The sequence below is a fragment of the Silene latifolia genome, chromosome Y (genome assembly GCF_048544455.1).
Source record: "Silene latifolia isolate original U9 population chromosome Y, ASM4854445v1, whole genome shotgun sequence".
Taxonomy (NCBI): Eukaryota; Viridiplantae; Streptophyta; class Magnoliopsida; order Caryophyllales; family Caryophyllaceae; genus Silene; species Silene latifolia.
The window spans coordinates 246,435,637-246,455,299 of NC_133538.1; the positions used below are offsets into that span (position 1 = coordinate 246,435,637).

The 19,663-nt window shown below is 37.1% G+C and overlaps 1 protein-coding gene across 2 annotated transcripts; it reads right to left on the reverse strand.

The window, feature by feature from the left end:
- Nucleotides 1-11,810: 11,810 nt before the first annotated feature.
- Nucleotides 11,811-19,184, reverse strand: LOC141634001 (AMSH-like ubiquitin thioesterase 3). Of its 2 annotated transcripts, XM_074446338.1 has the most exons (15): nucleotides 19,065-19,115; nucleotides 18,835-19,010; nucleotides 17,095-17,159; nucleotides 16,913-16,988; nucleotides 16,622-16,810; nucleotides 15,761-15,864; nucleotides 15,131-15,236; nucleotides 15,003-15,049; nucleotides 14,560-14,839; nucleotides 14,349-14,438; nucleotides 14,186-14,248; nucleotides 13,412-13,486; nucleotides 13,191-13,253; nucleotides 12,617-12,669; nucleotides 11,811-12,446 (listed from the first exon to the last, which is right to left on the reverse strand). In XM_074446338.1, exons 2-15 carry the CDS (start codon nucleotides 18,958-18,960, stop codon nucleotides 12,272-12,274), a joined length of 1,512 nt encoding a protein of 503 aa, XP_074302439.1. In that variant the 5' UTR covers nucleotides 18,961-19,010; nucleotides 19,065-19,115; the 3' UTR covers nucleotides 11,811-12,271. The 2 variants fall into 2 exon arrangements, with proteins under 2 accessions (XP_074302439.1, XP_074302438.1); XM_074446337.1 differs by having other exon boundaries at nucleotides 18,835-19,184.
- Nucleotides 19,185-19,663: the final 479 nt, after the last annotated feature.

Consider the following 19,663-nt stretch of genomic DNA (forward strand, 5'->3'; position numbering starts at 1 on the left):
GGGAATGGAGAAAAGACAAATATTCCCTAGCGTTTTATTCAATACTGGTATATTTTTCCATAGGATGCATTATATGTATTACATGAATGAAAATATATATTGTGTTTAAGATATAAATATATGAGACTATAATAAGAAAATAACTTTATGACTAAGACGCTTGACTCGTTTGAGACGTGATGTCCTTATGTTGCTTTCGTCTCTGTGTCGTACATGTGATACTCCATGTTAACTAAAGACGTTATCCAGATATGGTAATTCACTGCAAAGATTCATTGATGAACTTAAATGAGTAGTGTTAATGATATTGAAAGTACTACTCATATCACCAAAATATACAATTTTTTTTTGAAACTAATGATAAGAATTCTACGTCGGGGGAATAGTCTTAGGATGAGTGACCTCCTAAAGAGGTTTCCATGCGCGTGATGAGTGATGCCAAAATGTGCTGGTTATGACTCGTGTTGATTTTGTGAGCCAAGTACACAGCCTCACGAGCTACTGTGAGTAACATCTCTCAGTTGGGCCGAGATGTTACTAATGGTATCAAAGCAACTTGCTAACATGTGGTTATGCACCTAGCGGGGGAGGATATTGGGTTTTAACGGTTATGCTGTTAGGCACAACGAGGACGTTGCGTATTTCAATTGGGAGTGTGTAATACTCCTTGTTAACTGAAAATGTTATTTAGGCAAGGTACCCCACTAAAAAAGGTCTTTATTGATAAACTTAAATGACTAATGATTAACATGACTGAAAGTACTACTCATAGTAACAAACTCTACTTTCTTTATTGGAAGCTCATGATAAGAAATTCACAGTTAAGCGTGCTTACTGAGCAGTAATTTTAGTATGGGTGACCTTCCAGGAAGGTTATTAGGATGCGCATGAGTGAAGCCAAAATATGTTCGAAATGATGCGTGTTGATCTGAGGCCAAGTACACAGCCTAGCAAGTTACTATAAGTAACCACTTCCGGTCCATGTGATAAGGCTAAAGTCGTATCACCTTAATCAAAATAAACCTAAACTACTACTAACAAAATAGATAGCGGTAAGTCAGGGTCGAATCCACAGGGAGGCGGTGATTATCTAGTTTGTTTATATTTAAATCTGTCTTAAAGTAACCAATTGTGGGGGTTTGTTTTGTTTGTATGCTAACCAACTAATTGCAAGTAATTTAAAGGGCAAATAACAATAATATTAAAGGTCTAGGATTTCCGGTTCACTAGGTCAATTATATGGGGTCTATTAATCAATTGCTAGATCTGTCAAGCTGTCTAAGATCATAAGATCGGTCGACTCTATTATGCCCTTTAGATCGATTCTAACATGCGGTCAATATAATTAGATACAATCTATTTGATTATCGCAGCCTATATTATTTCTAACCCGGTCGGTGAAAGGATTAATTCGCTACACTAATTAACAACTCGGGCCTAAGTTAATTAACTAGAATAAGAACAATAATCAAACGACAATTTATATGATTTCCCTAGCAATTAATCAATTTTCCCCTTTTAATTAACCTAGATCCCCTTCATCCTAGATGAGGAAATTAGCTACGCATAATAGAAATAATAACAATAATAGTAATGGAAAACATGATGAACAATAATAAAGATAAACAAGTAATTGAAATAATAATTGAAGAAAGATTAGAACAATACCGTAATTAAAGGCAATAGATCCGAACAATAATTAAACTAAACTAAGTATTTGAGAGAGTTTTCTAAGGTAGCTATACTAAACCTATGTAAAATAAAGCATAATATAACCTAGAGTACGAGTTTTGGTATTTATAGTAGTCATAACCGACTTAAGGAAATTTGCGGAATATTGCGGAAACTAGTGGTTCCTCGATCGAGCCAAGGTGCACTCGATCGAGGCACCAATTCCCAGATACCCCAACTCTCGACATTGCAAATTTTATTGATTAGTTTGTTTCCTCGATCGAGTCGAGAGGTGACTCGATCGAGCATGAAGTTCCTCGATCGAGCCAAGGTTGACTCGATCGAGGCACCAATTTCGCGCGCACAAGACTGAACTTCAAACGGCCGCCATTTCTTCGTTACTTGTCAGAAACAAGCTATTTTTGCGGCGTTGGAAAACTAAGAAGATAAGATTTCACCTCCAATTGGAATCACTTGAAAATCTGTTGTATAACTAGATATATGGCTCTTCAAAGTAGGCCCTTGTAATAAGAAGTTCTTTTCTCCGTGTTTTCTTCTTAACTTCTCTTCCTTCATTCTTATGGATTCTCGTGCCATGTTTCGTGTATCCCTTCATGCTCACTCCGCGATGCCCATTTCATTCCTTTTCTCCTCAAATGCATCATTCCTGGATTAAACATCAAAAGGCGGAAGTATCAACATACTAACATAAAAGGCATGTAAATGATATAAACTAGCACGAAAACCGTATCAAAAGTAATTAAGGGGAGGCATAAATATGTATATAATTATGACTCATCAAACTCCCCCAAACCATCTCTTTGCTTGTCCTCAAGCAAAGCAACACACAATACAAAAGGCAATCATACAAATGGCGAATAAACGACTCAGAGCTAATGTTTAATGCACATACAAATCCCAAGCTATCCATATTTGTAACAAAGTAATGACTAAAGTGTACCAATAAAACAAATTCAAAGGTATGGAAAATAGAAAACGTAGCTCAAGTCTCAAGTCACCATACTAGATACAAATGCCAAATACCTTTCGATCTTGCAAGACAAATTAGTCGGATTCTCGCGAATTCACTCATGCACTCATAAGTATATAGGGTGAGTTATATGTGAAGATAGAAAGAAGTAGAAACACTCACTCAACTTATGAAACATGCATGCAATCTAATGTGATAGAGATTTCCCCAACTAATATGCAATCATCATATGTAGACAAAAGTACATGTATCAAGGACAATAAGGGTGGCAAATGGGTTAAAGGAATAGAAGTGGTTTGTGCCAAAGCACGTTATGGATATGTGGAGCTAAGACGGTAGTCGCAGTGCTAACCCAAACCAAATCTAAATCTTAAAATAACAAATGAACCCAACTTAGAGAAATGATCTCAACTTTACAACATATGAGAGCTAACAAACTACTCTCCAATTATACATTAGACTCTAAAAACCATCTTTTTGATCCTTGACAAAACCAAATGAAGCAATCTCTTTTCTTTTCTTTCCTCTTTTTCTATTTTTTGATTTTTTTCTTTTTTCTTTTCTTTTTTTTCTTTTGCTTCATATTTTTCTTTTTCTAACACAAGGATACAGCACAATCGCTAAAAGTATTTTGCTATACCCACATGACAACAATAAGTCCCAACCCAACCATAATAGCAAAATAAACATGATAAACAAGCAACTGCGACTGTCCCGATAAGGGTAGGCAAATTTTAGATTGTACCTCATAAGATGTAATTTAATATTGGCTACAAGGGTTCAAATGGGCTAACAAAAGGTAATGTAAGGCTTATTTGAACGATAAGAATCACCTATCCACATGTACTTAGTCAAATGAAAGCAATAAAAGTATCAAGAAATCAATGTCACACTTATGCAGTTTGATATTACACATTCCACAAGGAGAAACCACACTCAAGCCTAATTGACAATGAGACCAGTTTATTGATGTTCCTGGCCTAGGAAGCTCTATAGACCTCAGAATTTAAGTAGTTTACCAACGTAATTGTGTCAAATCTAATCAATATAAGGCATGTCAATATGGTTAAGACTTGAATTACGAGCTTTGTTTTCATGGATAACGAGTCAAAACAATGTACATGGACAACTATATAGGATTCAAATGCAAAAACAATGAAATTTAACATCATAGTTATTAAAATTCACCAAGACTCGACCCAAAACAAAGGAAAAACCTGTTTTTGTGTTTTGAAAATTTTTTAATTTTTATGTATTTTTGATATAATAGCACACAACATAAATAAAAAGCACACAACATAATAAAAGACACCCCCCCCCCCCCCAAACCTAAATGTCACAGTGTCTTCATTGTGACGCCTACAACATAGCAATCACACACAAATCCAGCAACCTAAAGGACACAACTAACAAAAAGAATGGGAAATAACTAGATAATACAATAAAAGAAGGTACAAGGGAAGAGAATACTGGATAAGAGCTTATGGTTCCCCCAAACCAGCTGCAAAACAGGGGTAAATAATCATCCTCGCAAATCCTATCATCGTTTGGCTACGTTATTGACCCAAAAGACGAGGTGACTCGATCGAGCCCCATGACACTCGATCGAGGAACCTACCTGTCGAGCAGATTTCCTGCATTTAAAATAAATGCGCACACAAGTCATAATCAATACAAGTTAAAGCTCGAACAAGTGAGAAATCAAAAAGTAGCGCATGTGCTACACACAAACATAAGTAGCACCAATAAAAAGTCCAAGCAAAGAATAAAAACAATGTAAAATGTCCTGGCTCATCAAACTCAAAATCTAATGTAAAATAAGAGCAAGGGTCATTGTTCTTCAGGTCATCCTCTTGAGGAAGGAGATAAGGCACTTCGTCTGTTATAGAAGCTTCATCAAAAACTCTAACTGGCTCCTCTCTGAAAATTTCAGCTTCCAAAGCCTCCAACTCAGCTTTTATATCAACATTCTCATCACAGCTGTAAACCATCTCAGGAGAAGGATCTTCTCCATAAATAAGCTTCTCTATCTCATCCACTTCCTTGCTCCATGGATATGACGCAGCAGCAGGGGCGTCATGTGGATTTCTGTCAAAACATAAAGCAAAGCAATCGTCAAAAGTAGGATCAAGAGCATTAATCATATGACAAGAAGCTTTTAAATCAGGAGGACGTTTTAAAGCATTATCAAGAATAAATATAATAGTGTCATCCCCAACTCTTAGTGTCAGACTACCATCCCTAACATCTATGAGCGCTCCTGCAGTGTGAATGAATGGTCTACCAAGAATGATGGGTACTTGAGAGTCCTCAGCCATATCCATAACAATAAAGTCAACTGGAATGAAATACTTCCCTACTCTAACGGGCACATCCTCTAAGACACCCATAGGTTTCTTTAAAGATCTGTCGGCCATTTGTAAGGTCATATTAGTAATACAGAGTTGACCTATATTTAACTTTTTGCAAATTGAATACGGCATGACACTAACACTAGCCCCTAAATCACAAAGGGCTCTATCAATAGCTATACTACCAATATGACAAGGAATAGAAAAACTCTCTGGATCCTTAAGCTTTGGTGGTGAGTTAGCTTGTAATGCGGCCGCGCACTCCTGAGTAAATGCTACTGTCTCCACTTCATCAAAAGACCGCTTCTTTGATAAGATTTCTCTTAAAAATTTAGCATACGCCGGCACTTGAGTTACCAATTCAGTAAATGGCACTGTCACTTGAAGATTTTTTACTACCTCCATAAACCTTCCAAACTGTTGCTTAAGTTTGGATTTCTGCAATCTTTGAGGAAAAGGTAGTTGAATTTTAATTGGCTCGACTTCTTTTGCATTAGGAGTACGTTTGGAAACATAAACTTCAGTTACAGAGGTGCGTCGATCGAGCCCAGGGTGCACTCGATCGAGTAATGAAGATCCTCGATCGAGCCCGTGTCTACTCGATCGAGGAACCTGGCTTTGCTCCGTCTTTTTTCTTTTCGTCAAATCTCGTGTTTCATCTTTGAAAGTTTCTTTTTCATCGTCACTTAGCTCCAAATTTACCAACCCCTTAGGATACATGTTTGGAGCTTCATCATCTTTAATGGGCATGTCCGGACCGTTATAAGAAGTGCCGCTCCTTAAAGAAATTGCATTAACTTGCTCATGAGCTTGTTTACCTTGAGGAGGAAGACCGGAGTGTTTTGATGGATTTTGAGCCGCCATTTGAGCAACTTGAGTATCCAATATCTTATTATGAGCCATAAGTTTGGAGATTTGAGCCGTTTGCTTTTGCTGCATCATCAAAGTTTGTTGCAATAGAGCTTTTAACTCCGATACTTCATTACTTGGAACTTGAGGAGGAGGTTGAAATTGTTGAAAACCTCCTTGATTTGGCCTTTGATAACCTCCTTATGGCTGATTACCACGATTTGGAGGAATAATATAGGTACCTTGTTGAGGAGCTTGAAAGAAATTAGAATATGGTGTACCTTGCTTGAAATATTGGAAGGCCTGAACTTGCTCAATAGTACTCATACATTTGGCCGCAGTGTGGCCATCTATACCACATCTCTCGCAGGACACTTCTTGTTGAACCATATGAACCATCTCTTGCTGACCCAAGGATTGGGTAGTCTTCAATTCAGCTATTTGAACCAATATAGTCTCCAACTATGCCGCGACCGCACTATCTGAGCCACTGCCTCTCTTACTTCCTCTGGGGTTACCATACTCAGCTGCTGTGTGAGTAGCAATCTGATCAATAAACTTCCAAGCATTACTATCATTAGTGTTATCTTGGAATCTCTCATTAGCAACAGAATCAAGTAAAGCTCTATGATCATCATACAACCCGTTGTAAAACTGGTTGCAAAGGAACCAAATCTCAAAACCATGGTGAGGGACGGACCGCACTAGTCTTTTGAACCGTATCCAAGCTTCATTAAAATCCTCAGTAGGACCCTGTTTAAAACTTGTAATTTGACTTCTAAGAGCATTGGTTTTCTGTGGCGGAAAATACCTCTTGTAGAATGCAAGAGTTAGAGAAGTCCAGTTGGTAATTGCGTCGGTCTCCATGTCTAAGTCCCTTAACCACTCAGCTGCATCATCTCTCAAAGAGAAAGGGTAGGAGTTTGCTTGACCTGATCTTGAGACACCCCAGCTATTAAAGGAATTAAACAACAATAAGTAACGAATTTCTCCATATGCTTTGCGGGGTCCTCTCCTGCTTTTCCTCCAAATAAATTCCTCTCTATCAAACTTATGTAAGAAGGCTTGATCTCAAAAGTTCCCTTATCAGCGGTAGGGAGCTTGAAGACTTTAAGAATAGAATCAACCGTGGGTTCGGAGTGACTTGCTAATGTAGGCATCTTTGGTATTGTAGAAGTCACAACTGCATAAATAAGTATATCCTCTTCTAAGGATGAATCTTCTGCAAAAGTATACCGCTCGTAGTCAAGTATACTCAAGTCTTCCACTTGACTTACTTCGCTTTGAAATTTTCGTCTGTAGCGAAAAGTTTTTTCTGGCTCGGGATCAAAAAGTATAATCTCTAACCTGTTAGACCTGAGCATACACGAAAACAACAAGAAAAGATAAAACTGCCTCAAGGAACTGAAGTTCCCTGAAACAAAAGACAAAAATAAACAGAAACAAACAGAACAATTGTTGCCTCCCCGGCAACGGCGCCAAATTTTATAAGGCTAAAGTCGTATCACCTTAATCAAAATAAACCTAAACTACTACCAACAAAATAGCTAGCGGTGAGTCAGGGTCGAATCCACAGGGAGGCGGTGATTATCTAGTTTGTTTATATTTAAATCTGTTTTAAAGTAACCAATTGTGGGGGTTTGTTTTGTTTGTATGCTAACCAACTAATTGCAAGTAATTTAAAGGGCAAATAACAATAATATTAAAGGTCTAGGATTTCCGGTTCACTAGGTCAATTATATGGGGTCTATTAATCAATTGCTAGATCTGTCAAGCTGTCTAAGGTCATAAGATCGGTCGACTCTATTATGCCCTTTAGATCGATTCTAACATGCGGTCGCTATAATTAGATACAATCTATTTGATTATCGCAGCCTATATTAATTCTAACCCGGTCGGTGAAAGGATTAATTCGCTACACTAATTAACAACTCATGCTTAAGTTAATTAACTAGAATAAGAACAATAATCAAACGACAACTTATATGATTTCCCTAGCAATTAATCAATTTTCCCCTTTTAATTAACCTAGATCCCCTTCATCCTAGATGAGGAAATTAGCTACGCATAATAGAAATAATAACAATAATAGTAATGGAAAACATGATGAACAATAATAAAGATAAACAAGTAATTGAAATAATAATTGAAGAAAGATTAGAACAATACCGTAATTAAAGGCAATAGATCCGAACAATAATTAAACTAAACTAAGTATTTGAGAGAGTTTTCTAAGGTAGCTATACTAAACCTATGTAAAATAAAGCATAATATAACCTAGAGTACGAGTTTTGGTATTTATAGTAGTCATAACCGACTTAAGGAAATTTGCGGAATATTGCGGAAACTAGTGGTTCCTCGATCGAGCCAAGGTGCACTCGATCGAGGCGCCAATTCCCAGATACCCCAACTCTCGACATTGCAAAGTTTATTGATTAGGTTGGTTCCTCGATCGAGTCGAAAGGTGACTCGATCGAGCATGAAGTTCCTCGATCGAGCCAAGGTTGACTCGATCGAGGCACCAATTTCCTGCTTCGCGCACTGAACTTCAAACGGCCGTCATTTCTTCGTTACTTGTCAGAAATAAGCTATTTTTGCGGCGTTGGAAAGCTAAGAAGATAATATTTCACCTCCAATTGGAATTACTTGAAAATCTGTTGTAGAACTAGATATATGGCTCTTCAAAGTAGGCCCTTGTAATAAGAAGCTCTTTTCTTCGTGTTTTCTTCTTAACTTCTCTTCCTTCATTCTTATGGATTCTCGTGCCATGCTTTGTGTATCCCTTCATGCTCACTCCGTGATGCCCATTTCATTACTTTTCTCCTCAAATGCATCATTCCTGCATTAAACATCAAAAGGCGGAAGTATCAACATTCTAACATAAAAGGCATGTAAATGATATAAACTAGCACGAAAACCGTATCAAAAGTAATTAAGGGGGGGCATAAATATGTATATAATTATGAATCATCACCATGTTAGGCCGGAGTGTTACGGGAAACATGGCTTTGGGGGGTTTCTGAGGAAAACTTCTTCCGATGCCTAAGTCAAATTGTGTTTTTCTTTGACCAATTGAATTCCTCGTGAGGGGTTATTCATGCCAACCGATTGTAGAGATACCTATCCTTGATAAATAGTGTAAGGTATTTATAGGATGTACTTGTACAAGTAAAGTTTCTCACGTGGCTGGATGTAGTTGTACAAGTAAAGCTTCTCACGTGGCAGTCTAAGGCAACCGGCTCTCATGGACCAATCATCGGGTGAGATTCCTAAGTTTGGCAAGTAAGTCCAACTAGTGGTCAAACTCAACCAAAACCTTGAAGTGTAGTGGATGTAACAGCAGACCTTCCCATACCTGGTGCTTAATATTCTAGTTTAGCAATAGGGGTGGTGAGATTTGAACCTGCGACTTGTGCTTATTATTCTATTTTAGAAATAGGGGCAGTTAGATTTGAACCTACGACCTTTTAATCAGGTGAAGAAATCATCTCAACCAAAGTTTTAAGGTAATGGTTGGAGTCACAAGATCTATTTTATACTCTAATAAAAACTAAAATGAGTAATAGAAACTACATAGAAAAACACGCTCAAAAAAAGATTTATAGATTATGTGGAAGAAGTGGACAACCTCATTCATTTGGACTTTATTTTAGTTATTATAGTTCAGTTCACATCTTATAAATTTATTTTAGTTAAAGTTTCTTCACTTCAATCCGGGATCTTTCATTTCAATTCAGTTTATAAAGGCTTGTCCAAAAGAACATAATTTATAACACCCCATGGGGATTAGACATTGTCGCAATCGCAAATGTGCAACCCCAATCAAATTGGCAGGTAAGATTATAACATAGAATCTCAAACTACAATTAATATGATTCGAGCCACTAATTTAAAATAGTCTGCACAACTTGTTGATACAGTATTACAGTCCACGCATCATCTAAACAAAGACTAAAAGCGCCTCCGTATTCATGTTAATCAAAGTTGCTTATGACTTAGAGCCTTAAGTACTTAATTAATGAGCTCAATTTCTTACCGTACATGAATAAGAAGTACATGATAAAACAATTATGTAAAAAACCGTCGAAAAAGATGGTCAGTAAACACAAGAATCGGTGGGTAACTATTCTTACCGACCAATTGCAACGACTACAAATATCAGTCGGTAAATTAAACCGTCAGTAAATATGGGTCACTCGTATAAGATTGTTGTGACATGGTGTCATGCAAAATTCAAAAGGCCAAACTTTACTAAAATATATTCGGTACGAAATAAGGGAACTAACTCTGTTAAGAGTTGGTATAGCAAAAGGGTCAGAGATCAAATCATTAAGATCATCAATACAAAAACTAATACAAAGTATCTAACAACTTTTTGTGATTTTGTTCTCCGTGATCAATTATAACATCATTAACAAGTCTAAGAGTACATGAATCTACCAATAATGTTACAAATTCGCGGTCCAAACACCGGCTTTTGCTTAATGGAAAAATTAGTCTATAGACTAATAAACTACTCATCATATAGTATTAAGGAAAAGTATTCCGTGTTATACCAACCTGCTATAATTAGCAAGCCAAAAAAGCTTAGCTAAACAATTAGAAAGAGCCAATTTTGACTTTGAGAAAGCTATAGCTCACCTTACCAGAAGGATTGCTGGTTTATTTAATTTGGCCTGCTTCAGGGAAATTTTAGTAAAATTGAGACACTCAAATGTAGTCGGTTTTTGTCACGTCCGACTTTTACATGGAATTAAATTGCGATATCAGTAGTAATATGTATTGACCAATATTAAAAATATCGCGTATGTATACAAGAAATAAATAATGGCGTGAAAGCTGCAAAACATGTACATATTGACTAATACTTAATACGTTGGACGATGTATAAAGTTTATGATTATATGTTCCCCTAAATTTAGGGCATATCACAAACACCACCTAAATTTGGTTATCAAATCACTGTTTTAGGTAACATTTTTCATATATACTCCATAAAATTTAACATTTTTTTTAGCGATAAAATTGGCCATTCTTCATTCTTTTTGTCTCTGTTGTCATTCCTTAATTCTATCCCAACTTTCTTCCTTCGTCGTCTAGGTAAAGGAAGAAGGTTGGGTGGAATTAAGACTAACCGATCAGAAAGATGGAAGGTACAAAAACATCAAACAATTTATCCATTGTTGAATATGACAAATATGAGCAACTCAAGATTGAAATCATCAACCATCTCAAGTTGGATCAAGCAAGTTTTGACAATGCATCTCGATTTTCGACAGCTAATAGCAGCCCGACTTCTAAGTATATTTCTACAATGTCACCACCACCAAATAGGTATGCAAAGAAAATAACACCCTACGTAAAAACAGTGCCTTATAATGGTCGTCGTGATCGTAGTCGTAGTTGGTCCATTGATATCGACGAAGATGAGCTAAAGAGAAAAAAGAGGATTGCTACGTATAAGACATACACCATGGAAGGCAAGGTGAAAAATTCGTTCAAAAATGGGGCTCGTTGGGTTAAAAACAAATGTTTAAAAATGGTTCATGGTTACTAATTAGTTGCATGTAGAATTTTAATTATATTGCCCTTTATTATATTGGCATAACTAATTATTCAACATTTGTTGTATTGAAGTATTAATTCAAGGAATTTGTAAGCTTGAGATGTAGATTTTGTATCCATTAGGTTGCATCATTAAGTTAATCTAAAATGTGTATAGTATTAGATAGAGGTAGTTATGATCACTAGAAAAAGGAAAAAAAACACAGCATTATTTTTCGTGTTACATTTTGATGCCCGGTATTGGCTGTCTTTTGCCTTTTATTTCGCCTTGTATAATCACAACATTTTACCTTTTATTTCCTTGCAAACATGTGATATAGAACTGTCAATTTGAAGCAAAACAATGGAATTATAGGTCGAGCAAAAAAAAAAGAAAAAGAAGATGAGCAAATAAATGTGCACAAAAAATCACGAGAAAAAAGTACTCGTAGTATTCTGTACAAATTATCAGGCATCTCAATATACATATTTGCTAGAAAATTTGAGCATGATATTGTGATGAAATAAAATTGACCGAAGCATCCAGACTCAAGTATTGGTTATCCATCTACGATAGGTGGATAGCAATATAAATACTCGAAGAAAAGAAAAATATATATGGTTGGTTCTTCACACAGCAGATGTACCAAAATCAACCTCACCATTAATTTCATTTCATGTACAATAGTAAGGTAGTACTTGCTCGGCTTCAAGTACAGGGGACACAGTAAGGCGTCAGGGGGTGAATACAACATGACTTCTTTTCTAAAAAGTTTCACGCTCTTGGCTTATAATGGAGTGTCAAAGTATTGTGTCGTATAGGAATATGATACACACGACACAAACTACAAGTGAAATTTCGAAGTTATCGGAGATCGACCACATCAAACTTCAATTTAGGGTTCATATAAACATGGGAACAATGCTCATAAAGAGAGCTGCCATCTGATGGTTCCTCATGAGGATGAAAGCCTCGCTGGTCACAGTTTCGGATGACAGAAATGCCACCAGGATCCGACAGGTGAAATATCCCATGTTTACTGCAGTGGCACATCAAAGAAAACACATTAGTCCTTCTGAATTAAAAATTAGAAATAGTTTGGGGATTTACTCTCATGTTGTATATTTACCCCTAAAACTGTGTCGTCATTTCTATAAATGATTTGATAATAGGAATGCAAAATAGGCTGATGATAAAAATGATGCATACCTGGATGAATCTGTAGGTGCCATGACGATTGCAATTGCTTCTGGTAACATGATCTACCATGGCACATTTAACAAGAAATATTCAATACGAATATACAATATTGATGATGGTCCAAGACTCCCAAGTACAAAAGAGTGTTTATCCCAAGTATTAAATTGACAGATTACTACTTCACAGTTCATAAAGTTAAAGCAGTTAAGGGAGTCTTTATCCTTAAGACCATCATCTTCCAAAAGCCAAAGTTTAGTACACGCAAGTCTTTGGCTCATTTGGAAATGGAAGAGACCTAAACCAACTTTAAATTCATAATTAAGGGCCACAAGTCTACCAGCAAAACTGGATTAGAAAACTCGTAGGTCCAAAATCCAAATGTGTACTGGATTAGTACATCATTGACGGCTATAACGCCAAGTCGCCAACAGGGGCCACAAATGACAAATATCAAATCGCAACAGAGTTTTACTATATGCTTAGACATCAAACCAGAACACAGGTCGCTGACTCAAAAAAAAAAAAAAAAAACACAGGTCACAAAAAACATGAGTATATAATAAGAAACTATAATTTTCTTTACCTGATATGAGTAATGAGTGTGCAGGTCAACTGATGACATGAAACATGTTTGTGTAGGGTGTGTCTGTAACCAGTAAGACAACACAGAGTATTAGACAAAGAACCATACCCTAGTGAAAATTTGTCAATCATTTTCTTTCACAATGGCATATTTTATTGCTAAAAAGAGGCATCTAGTTCAAACATATATATCCCAACAGTGATGGATTTTGAGTAACATACGTGGATCCATCCAAGAGGAAATAGTGATAATCTGTCCTGGACCTCAAAGATCTCTTCCTCGTTTAGTGTCTGGCACTGTAAAAAAGTCGTAAACAGTTTTGCTCCAATTAAAACAGAAGATAATGTAACATAAAATCTAGAAGGCAAAACAAGTAGTACAGGCAATAAATAAGCATTATCTTATTGTCTAATACGGAGTACTCTTCATGAAAAGTTTGTGAAACTGAAATCGAGTCTGCTTCTACAGGTTGATCCTCTCTTTTGTTTTTTGAGAGCTTGTAAACAAAATAAAACAGAAAACAGTGTTTAGAGTAATGCCAGTATGTGTCCTGGCTCACATTGGTTCATAATCGCAATATGAGGTGTGATACTGCATTTCTACCTAATACAAACGGAACAGACCATGCAAACCCTAAAGAACAACATAGTTTACTCCACCTAGATTACCATCCCCACTTGATCCCCTTCCTCTATCCACCACCACCACCCTCGCCTCCTCCTTTCCTTTATTTTTCCTCCATGGTTCCCGTACTAGTTACCCAAAAGTCCACAATCCAAGGAAGCCCACAACGACAATTCATATATAGCAAAAGAGCTATAAATTCTGGAATCAGATCCAATTTGCCACTTATTATTTGCCCTTTCAGCAACCAAATGATAATGAAGACTTTCCAACTAGCTCCCTGGTTACATAATCAAATATATACCACCAAATCAATCTGAAACTAACCAGTCAAGAAAGTAAGCGGACAACGAAAACAGATACCAACTCACCGAATCAGAAGTTGATTCCTGTTTAGGAATAATCAGAGATGTAATGTGAAACACCCGGTTTTTCTGAAACAAAATACCAACAACATAATATTGACGATCAACAAATGAGTATAAAACTGATAAAAGAATTGCAATATAACTCTTGTTATTGAAGAAACCCTACCAGTGAACCTGCTAAAACTCCACATGTCTCCAAATTTTTTACTGTGTTCTTTTGTGCCAGTCTTAAGAAATCTTCCATCATCTTAACTGGCTGCAATGTCAGTAATTATCAGCATCCATATTAAACTAGAGTAACAAAAAAAGGTGAAAGCACCACAAACGACTGATGATGGACTCAACCACAAAAAATATCCTAATAAATTAATACTTACAATGTGCAAATCTTGAAACGAATTAGGACTCCGTACACCGTCCTCCGAAGATTTAGCTTGTCCAGGTCTTGGGTCAGCGACCCGGGATGGGGAAATAGGACGAACTGCAGGTTGCACTTGAGCAAGTACAGGAGGCGGCACCGGCTGCCTTATAATTTCCGGCATGTACTCTTCACGAAGTGGCCACCTACCATCGTCCAATGAAAGAATAGCTTCCATTTCTTGTCCCATAATTTCACCCTTTTGAACTTGGACTTCACTAGGCCTATCTTGAATGAGTCTGTAACCATGAGATATCATTGTAAGAACTTTAAATATTTTGTGGCCTTTTTATTTTTCCGAAGGATCAATTTTGAACACCACCCCACTTCAATACCCATGCTGAAAATGTATCATAGAAAAGACCAATTCGAGAAGACAACATCTGTATCTAACATTCTAACCTTAAATCTTCAGATGAACTTATGTCAGCATGGCTAGGATAAAGTACCTGAAAAAACATGCAAGGACTAAAAAAAAGAGTAGAAAATAAATAATTTTGTTACAAGGAAAATATCGCACAACTATTCACCTTAAAATTTGCACTTGGCCCCTGCCACTGACTCCGGAGTCCGCTAGGACCTAAAAGCGAGTGTCGCGACAAAGTTTCCTGCTTTGGAAGTGGCACAGAAAGGGACCTGTAAAATGAATTTTAACAAAAGATGAGGCATCGAACAGCCAGCAAATAAACCAATATAAAATGGAGCAGCAAATAGAAAACAAACAGATTGGGAAATCTAAAAGAAGTTGCTAGTCCCAGTACACTACTTTTAATGGGTAGCATGAAAGTGCTGTACAACTTGTACTGATTTCAAAAGGTCTAAAACAAAGAAAGGGAAACTGCATCAGCGCTGTATTGCCTGTAAATAAATATAGATAGCCAACAACTTTCTGGCAGATATGGCACAGAATATGCGAGACGGATATATGACAAACAAAAAGAACTAGATATTGATCATGTCGGTTACACGGGTAAAGAATTGCCTATCTACGAGACGATATACGATTCTTAATGTTCAATCACTAACTTGAAATAGACAACAGTCGAGGTGGACCTCACTTATTAGGACAAGGCTAATAATGCCTACATACACTAACAAAGAGCAAAAGCTGTCTTTCATTAATGTCTAGATGTACTTAATTTGTTGAAAATTACACTTACAGCTTTGAAAATTGTTTCTCAAAGGGCATATTAGTTGATGAAACAGTTTGAAATTCGTTGTTTTGAGTCCATGAGGGCGTTAATGTGTTACTTGCTGGTTGTAGCTGCACAAAAAGCATATTGTAAGTCCTACAAACCAAAATTATAGACAGTGCTAAATACATTAAATGGACATTTTCCTCCAATACCTCAGAAAAGGCTCCAGCCAGGGCAGAAAAGGTAGGGTCAGTTGTATGCAGTCAAAACATTTCAAAGCTATTGATAGAATAAAATGATAAAAGCAAACTCTAGACAAAATATTGAGCACTGGCCACCTAAAGACATACTACAAGCCGAAATTGAACAGAATAACAAACTTAGTCAGGGTATATTTCCCAACCAAAGACAATCGTACCAGTGCTAGTAGTGTATGACAACTAATGTATAGTTGCCACTCACCTGACTGATTGTTAGTGGCCTTACCAAACATTATCAATCATGAAACAGCTCTCAATTCCTCATGAATCCCTTCAACGTAATTCCATACTTACTAACTCTTTACTTCACACTTCTAATTCTAAGTGCAGAATATTACAATCTGGAAAAAGATGAAATTGGAAACTATTTAAAACTTATAAGACAAAAAACATACAAATCCTCTCGATGGAACAGTAAAGGAAGGTCTAAATGAAGCTAATAAGACTTCAACAACACCAGGCCCACAAACTAGTCATGGAGTTACCAATCAGCAAACACACAATATGCAAAACATATATATATGACATATACGTAGCATTACTAATTTTTGTAATTGGAAGTCGTTTATGGAATGCAAATGAATTCAAGTCAGCCATAAACTCGGTGTGCAATAACTATGAATACCTGCTTCCCTTCGGAACTATGAATATTGACAGCTGGCCATGCCAAAGATGTATGCGAGCCATACGATGTCATCCCTTGACCATTAGATTGATTCTGTTGAGCATCTGCATGTGTCTTGTTTAATTCACTAATTCGATAATGAAACTCAGGCTTCAAAGCTTCCAGTTCGTCAATAACATCCAACAATATCTAGTGTAGTAGGAACAAAACGAGACCAGTCAACAACTCAACATATATAGAAAACAGACAGCACTTCTGAAACAGATGAAATAAATGCACTAAACAACGAACCTTTTTAAAATGCGCCCTTTTTCTAGGATCCGAAGACTGGTAGTCCTGATGGAAGGGTATCGTTTCAGACACCAAACTAAAAAAAGGAAATTAAAAAAAAAAAAAGATAAGTTGCTAGTCAAGTTAAGGATCTCTTGTGAATTAACAATGTGAAATAGGAAGGCATATAGTGCAACATCTACCTGGAAAACCTGATCAGCATTACATATAAGTCGACTATATTCCTCTCTCGTCTATATACATCAGCCTGGAAAAAAACTGTGTCATGTCACATAGATTACAGATAAGCACAAGATTCACCATCAGGTATCAAATATAATTTTAAATAAAAGTTCCTGAAGAAAGGAAATATACACTTGATTTCTATCTCATAGGTGTGGGTGGCAGTCAAAATTAATTATACTGTCTACTTAGGTCCTGTTGACTTGTTTACATATAACAAATCATCGTGAGCTAACTCGAACCATGCGTTCATATTTAGGTACAAACTAGCTTTCCCGATCGAACACCGTACTAGAACGTGGGATACGGTTCGATTTAGCCAAGCGAACTTTAAAACCCCAAAACCATTTCTTTGTGGGTGCGGCCAGTTTCTAACAGGCAAGTTACGAAACTGAGATGAGGAATCAAAGAACCAGAAAACACAAAAAGTATAGCAAGGAGCCAGGTATACTTCCTGACTGTCCAACGCATCCAGCTATGCTAATCAGACTCGGATCAAAATACTGCCATGACGAAATTTCGTGTTTTTGGTTTTAAATGAATGGTCCAGATAACTCGGTCACTTTAGAATCAGTTAGGACATGAGATATGTAGTACAGTTAAAAATCCACTCGAGACACTACCATAGGGCAGGTTTCACGAAGCTTTGATGTGATATCTAATGATACGTGCTTTCTTAGTCAACTACTCTGAATATGAATTGTTGATAAAATTATCACAGAAAAAAGGTTTGCATTCAGCAATTGGCACAACCGCACAACCTCACAACCAGTGCTGCACAAATGGAAATATATTGCAGCAATCGGTAATACTGAACCAAGTAAGTCATCATACACCCATATCCGTTTCTGTTAGCCCACATTACGAAAGTTCGCGAAATTTGGGACCAAGTCTTCATCAGGGAGCCGACCAACCCCTTTGCCACAAACTACCCACCAAGACCATTAACCGTTAATGTTTGTACAAATGAAAGGATGCAATTTTCCTTGTTTGGTTAGCAAATAGGGTTTGAGGACAATAGAGGGACCCATTATCCCACGGCAAATCAAAATCTCTCCAACATAGGAAAAAATTGAAGGGAGAATCCCTTTACTCCCTCCACCTACCGCTCTTTCCCTCCCCTCCCTTGTCCTCCTCCTTTTGTATCAAAACACGGGGTTAAAGTTGCGAACTCCGACCTCAATAAGTACCCAGTGCACCTACGTGATCTACAACAGTGTTTTTGCAGTAATCTGCACTTGAACACACCATAATAACGCAACTTCTCTTGAATTTTCTTCTTCTCACATTCTACGCACCTTTACACTAATGTAAAGGAGGGGGATTTCCAATAATCGGAACAGTGTGAAACGATCTCTTACATGCGCAACTTGTAATTTAACATCCAATCCATCAAACAAAGTAGCAATAACCGAATTACATTCAAGCAACTTCACAAAGTCATCAATCACTCTTTACATTTCACTACCAATATCAACCTTCAATTCGATACGACGATACGTCGATACCACCAATTTATTCACCCTAATTTGATCATTGCTAACATAACTACACATTAGTAAGGGTTCATCAAATTTTCCTCCTAATCAATAACCTTCAACCTTAATCACACAATTCTATATCAAAACGCAACATTAAAAAATGCGAAATTTGGTAAATGTAAAACCCTAGAAAAAAAAGAGGAGGATTAAAAAGCAAACCCTTTTGAGAAGCGTTTCGGCGATTCGATAATAATAAGATAAAGAAATCCGACGATCGACTTCAATTTTCCGGTGAATTGCATCTATGTTGATCGGCTGCGACGGCGGCGAAAATTGGGGACTCATGGTTTTCTTGTACAAGCAACTGGGGATACAGTTCAAGCAAATTTCAATTTCTTAGGAACAAATTCTGAAGACTAACTAACTAACATTCATATGTCGACATTAGCTTCAAGAAAATCTCAAGACTTGCAAAGGGATCACAATGTAGACTTCGTTTCTTTTCTAAAGTAGCTTCCGTAAATAACATATTGGGTTGAAATTAGAGCTCACGAAAGCTAATCCGACCCGACCCTCCCGAATTCAACTCGATAGAATCCGAAAATTGGGTTTACCGAAACCGAATCGACCCAATCTGAACCCGATAACCGATAGCAGCCTTATTTTTCCAACCCGAACCCGACCTGAACCGAACCGACCCGACCCGTGACCCGATATTGACTCAACCCGATGGATGACCCGACAAGGAATTAGCTTAATAATGGTGTAAACAAGACCAAATTGACATTTATTTTAATTGTTTTCACTTAAAACTACAATAGATATATACTGATGTATTGTTTAGAACATAAATTTAACCATCAAAAACTAAATACATAAAATAAAATATACGCTGATTACCTGACCCGATACTGACCCGACCCGATTTGCCACCCACTGATGACCCGACCCGACGATGACCCGACATGAACTGTAACCGACCTAACTCGTCACCGACCCGACACAACCCAAACCCGATTTGACCCAACCCGCATTGACCCGATCCGTA

Bases quoted from the DNA above. Each gene is read 5' to 3' on its own strand.
- LOC141634001 (XM_074446337.1), bottom strand. From the start codon at position 18,960: ATGAGTCCCCAATTTTCGCCGCCGTCGCAGCCGATCAACATAGATGCA. The intron at 16,989-17,094 runs GTAGATGTTGCA...TCCTTTTTTTAG, and splicing joins ATGCTGATCAGGTTTTCCAG to TTTGGTGTCTGAAACGATAC. The intron at 15,237-15,760 runs GTAAGTGTAATT...TTCATTTTACAG, and splicing joins GAGAAACAATTTTCAAAGCT to GTCCCTTTCTGTGCCACTTC.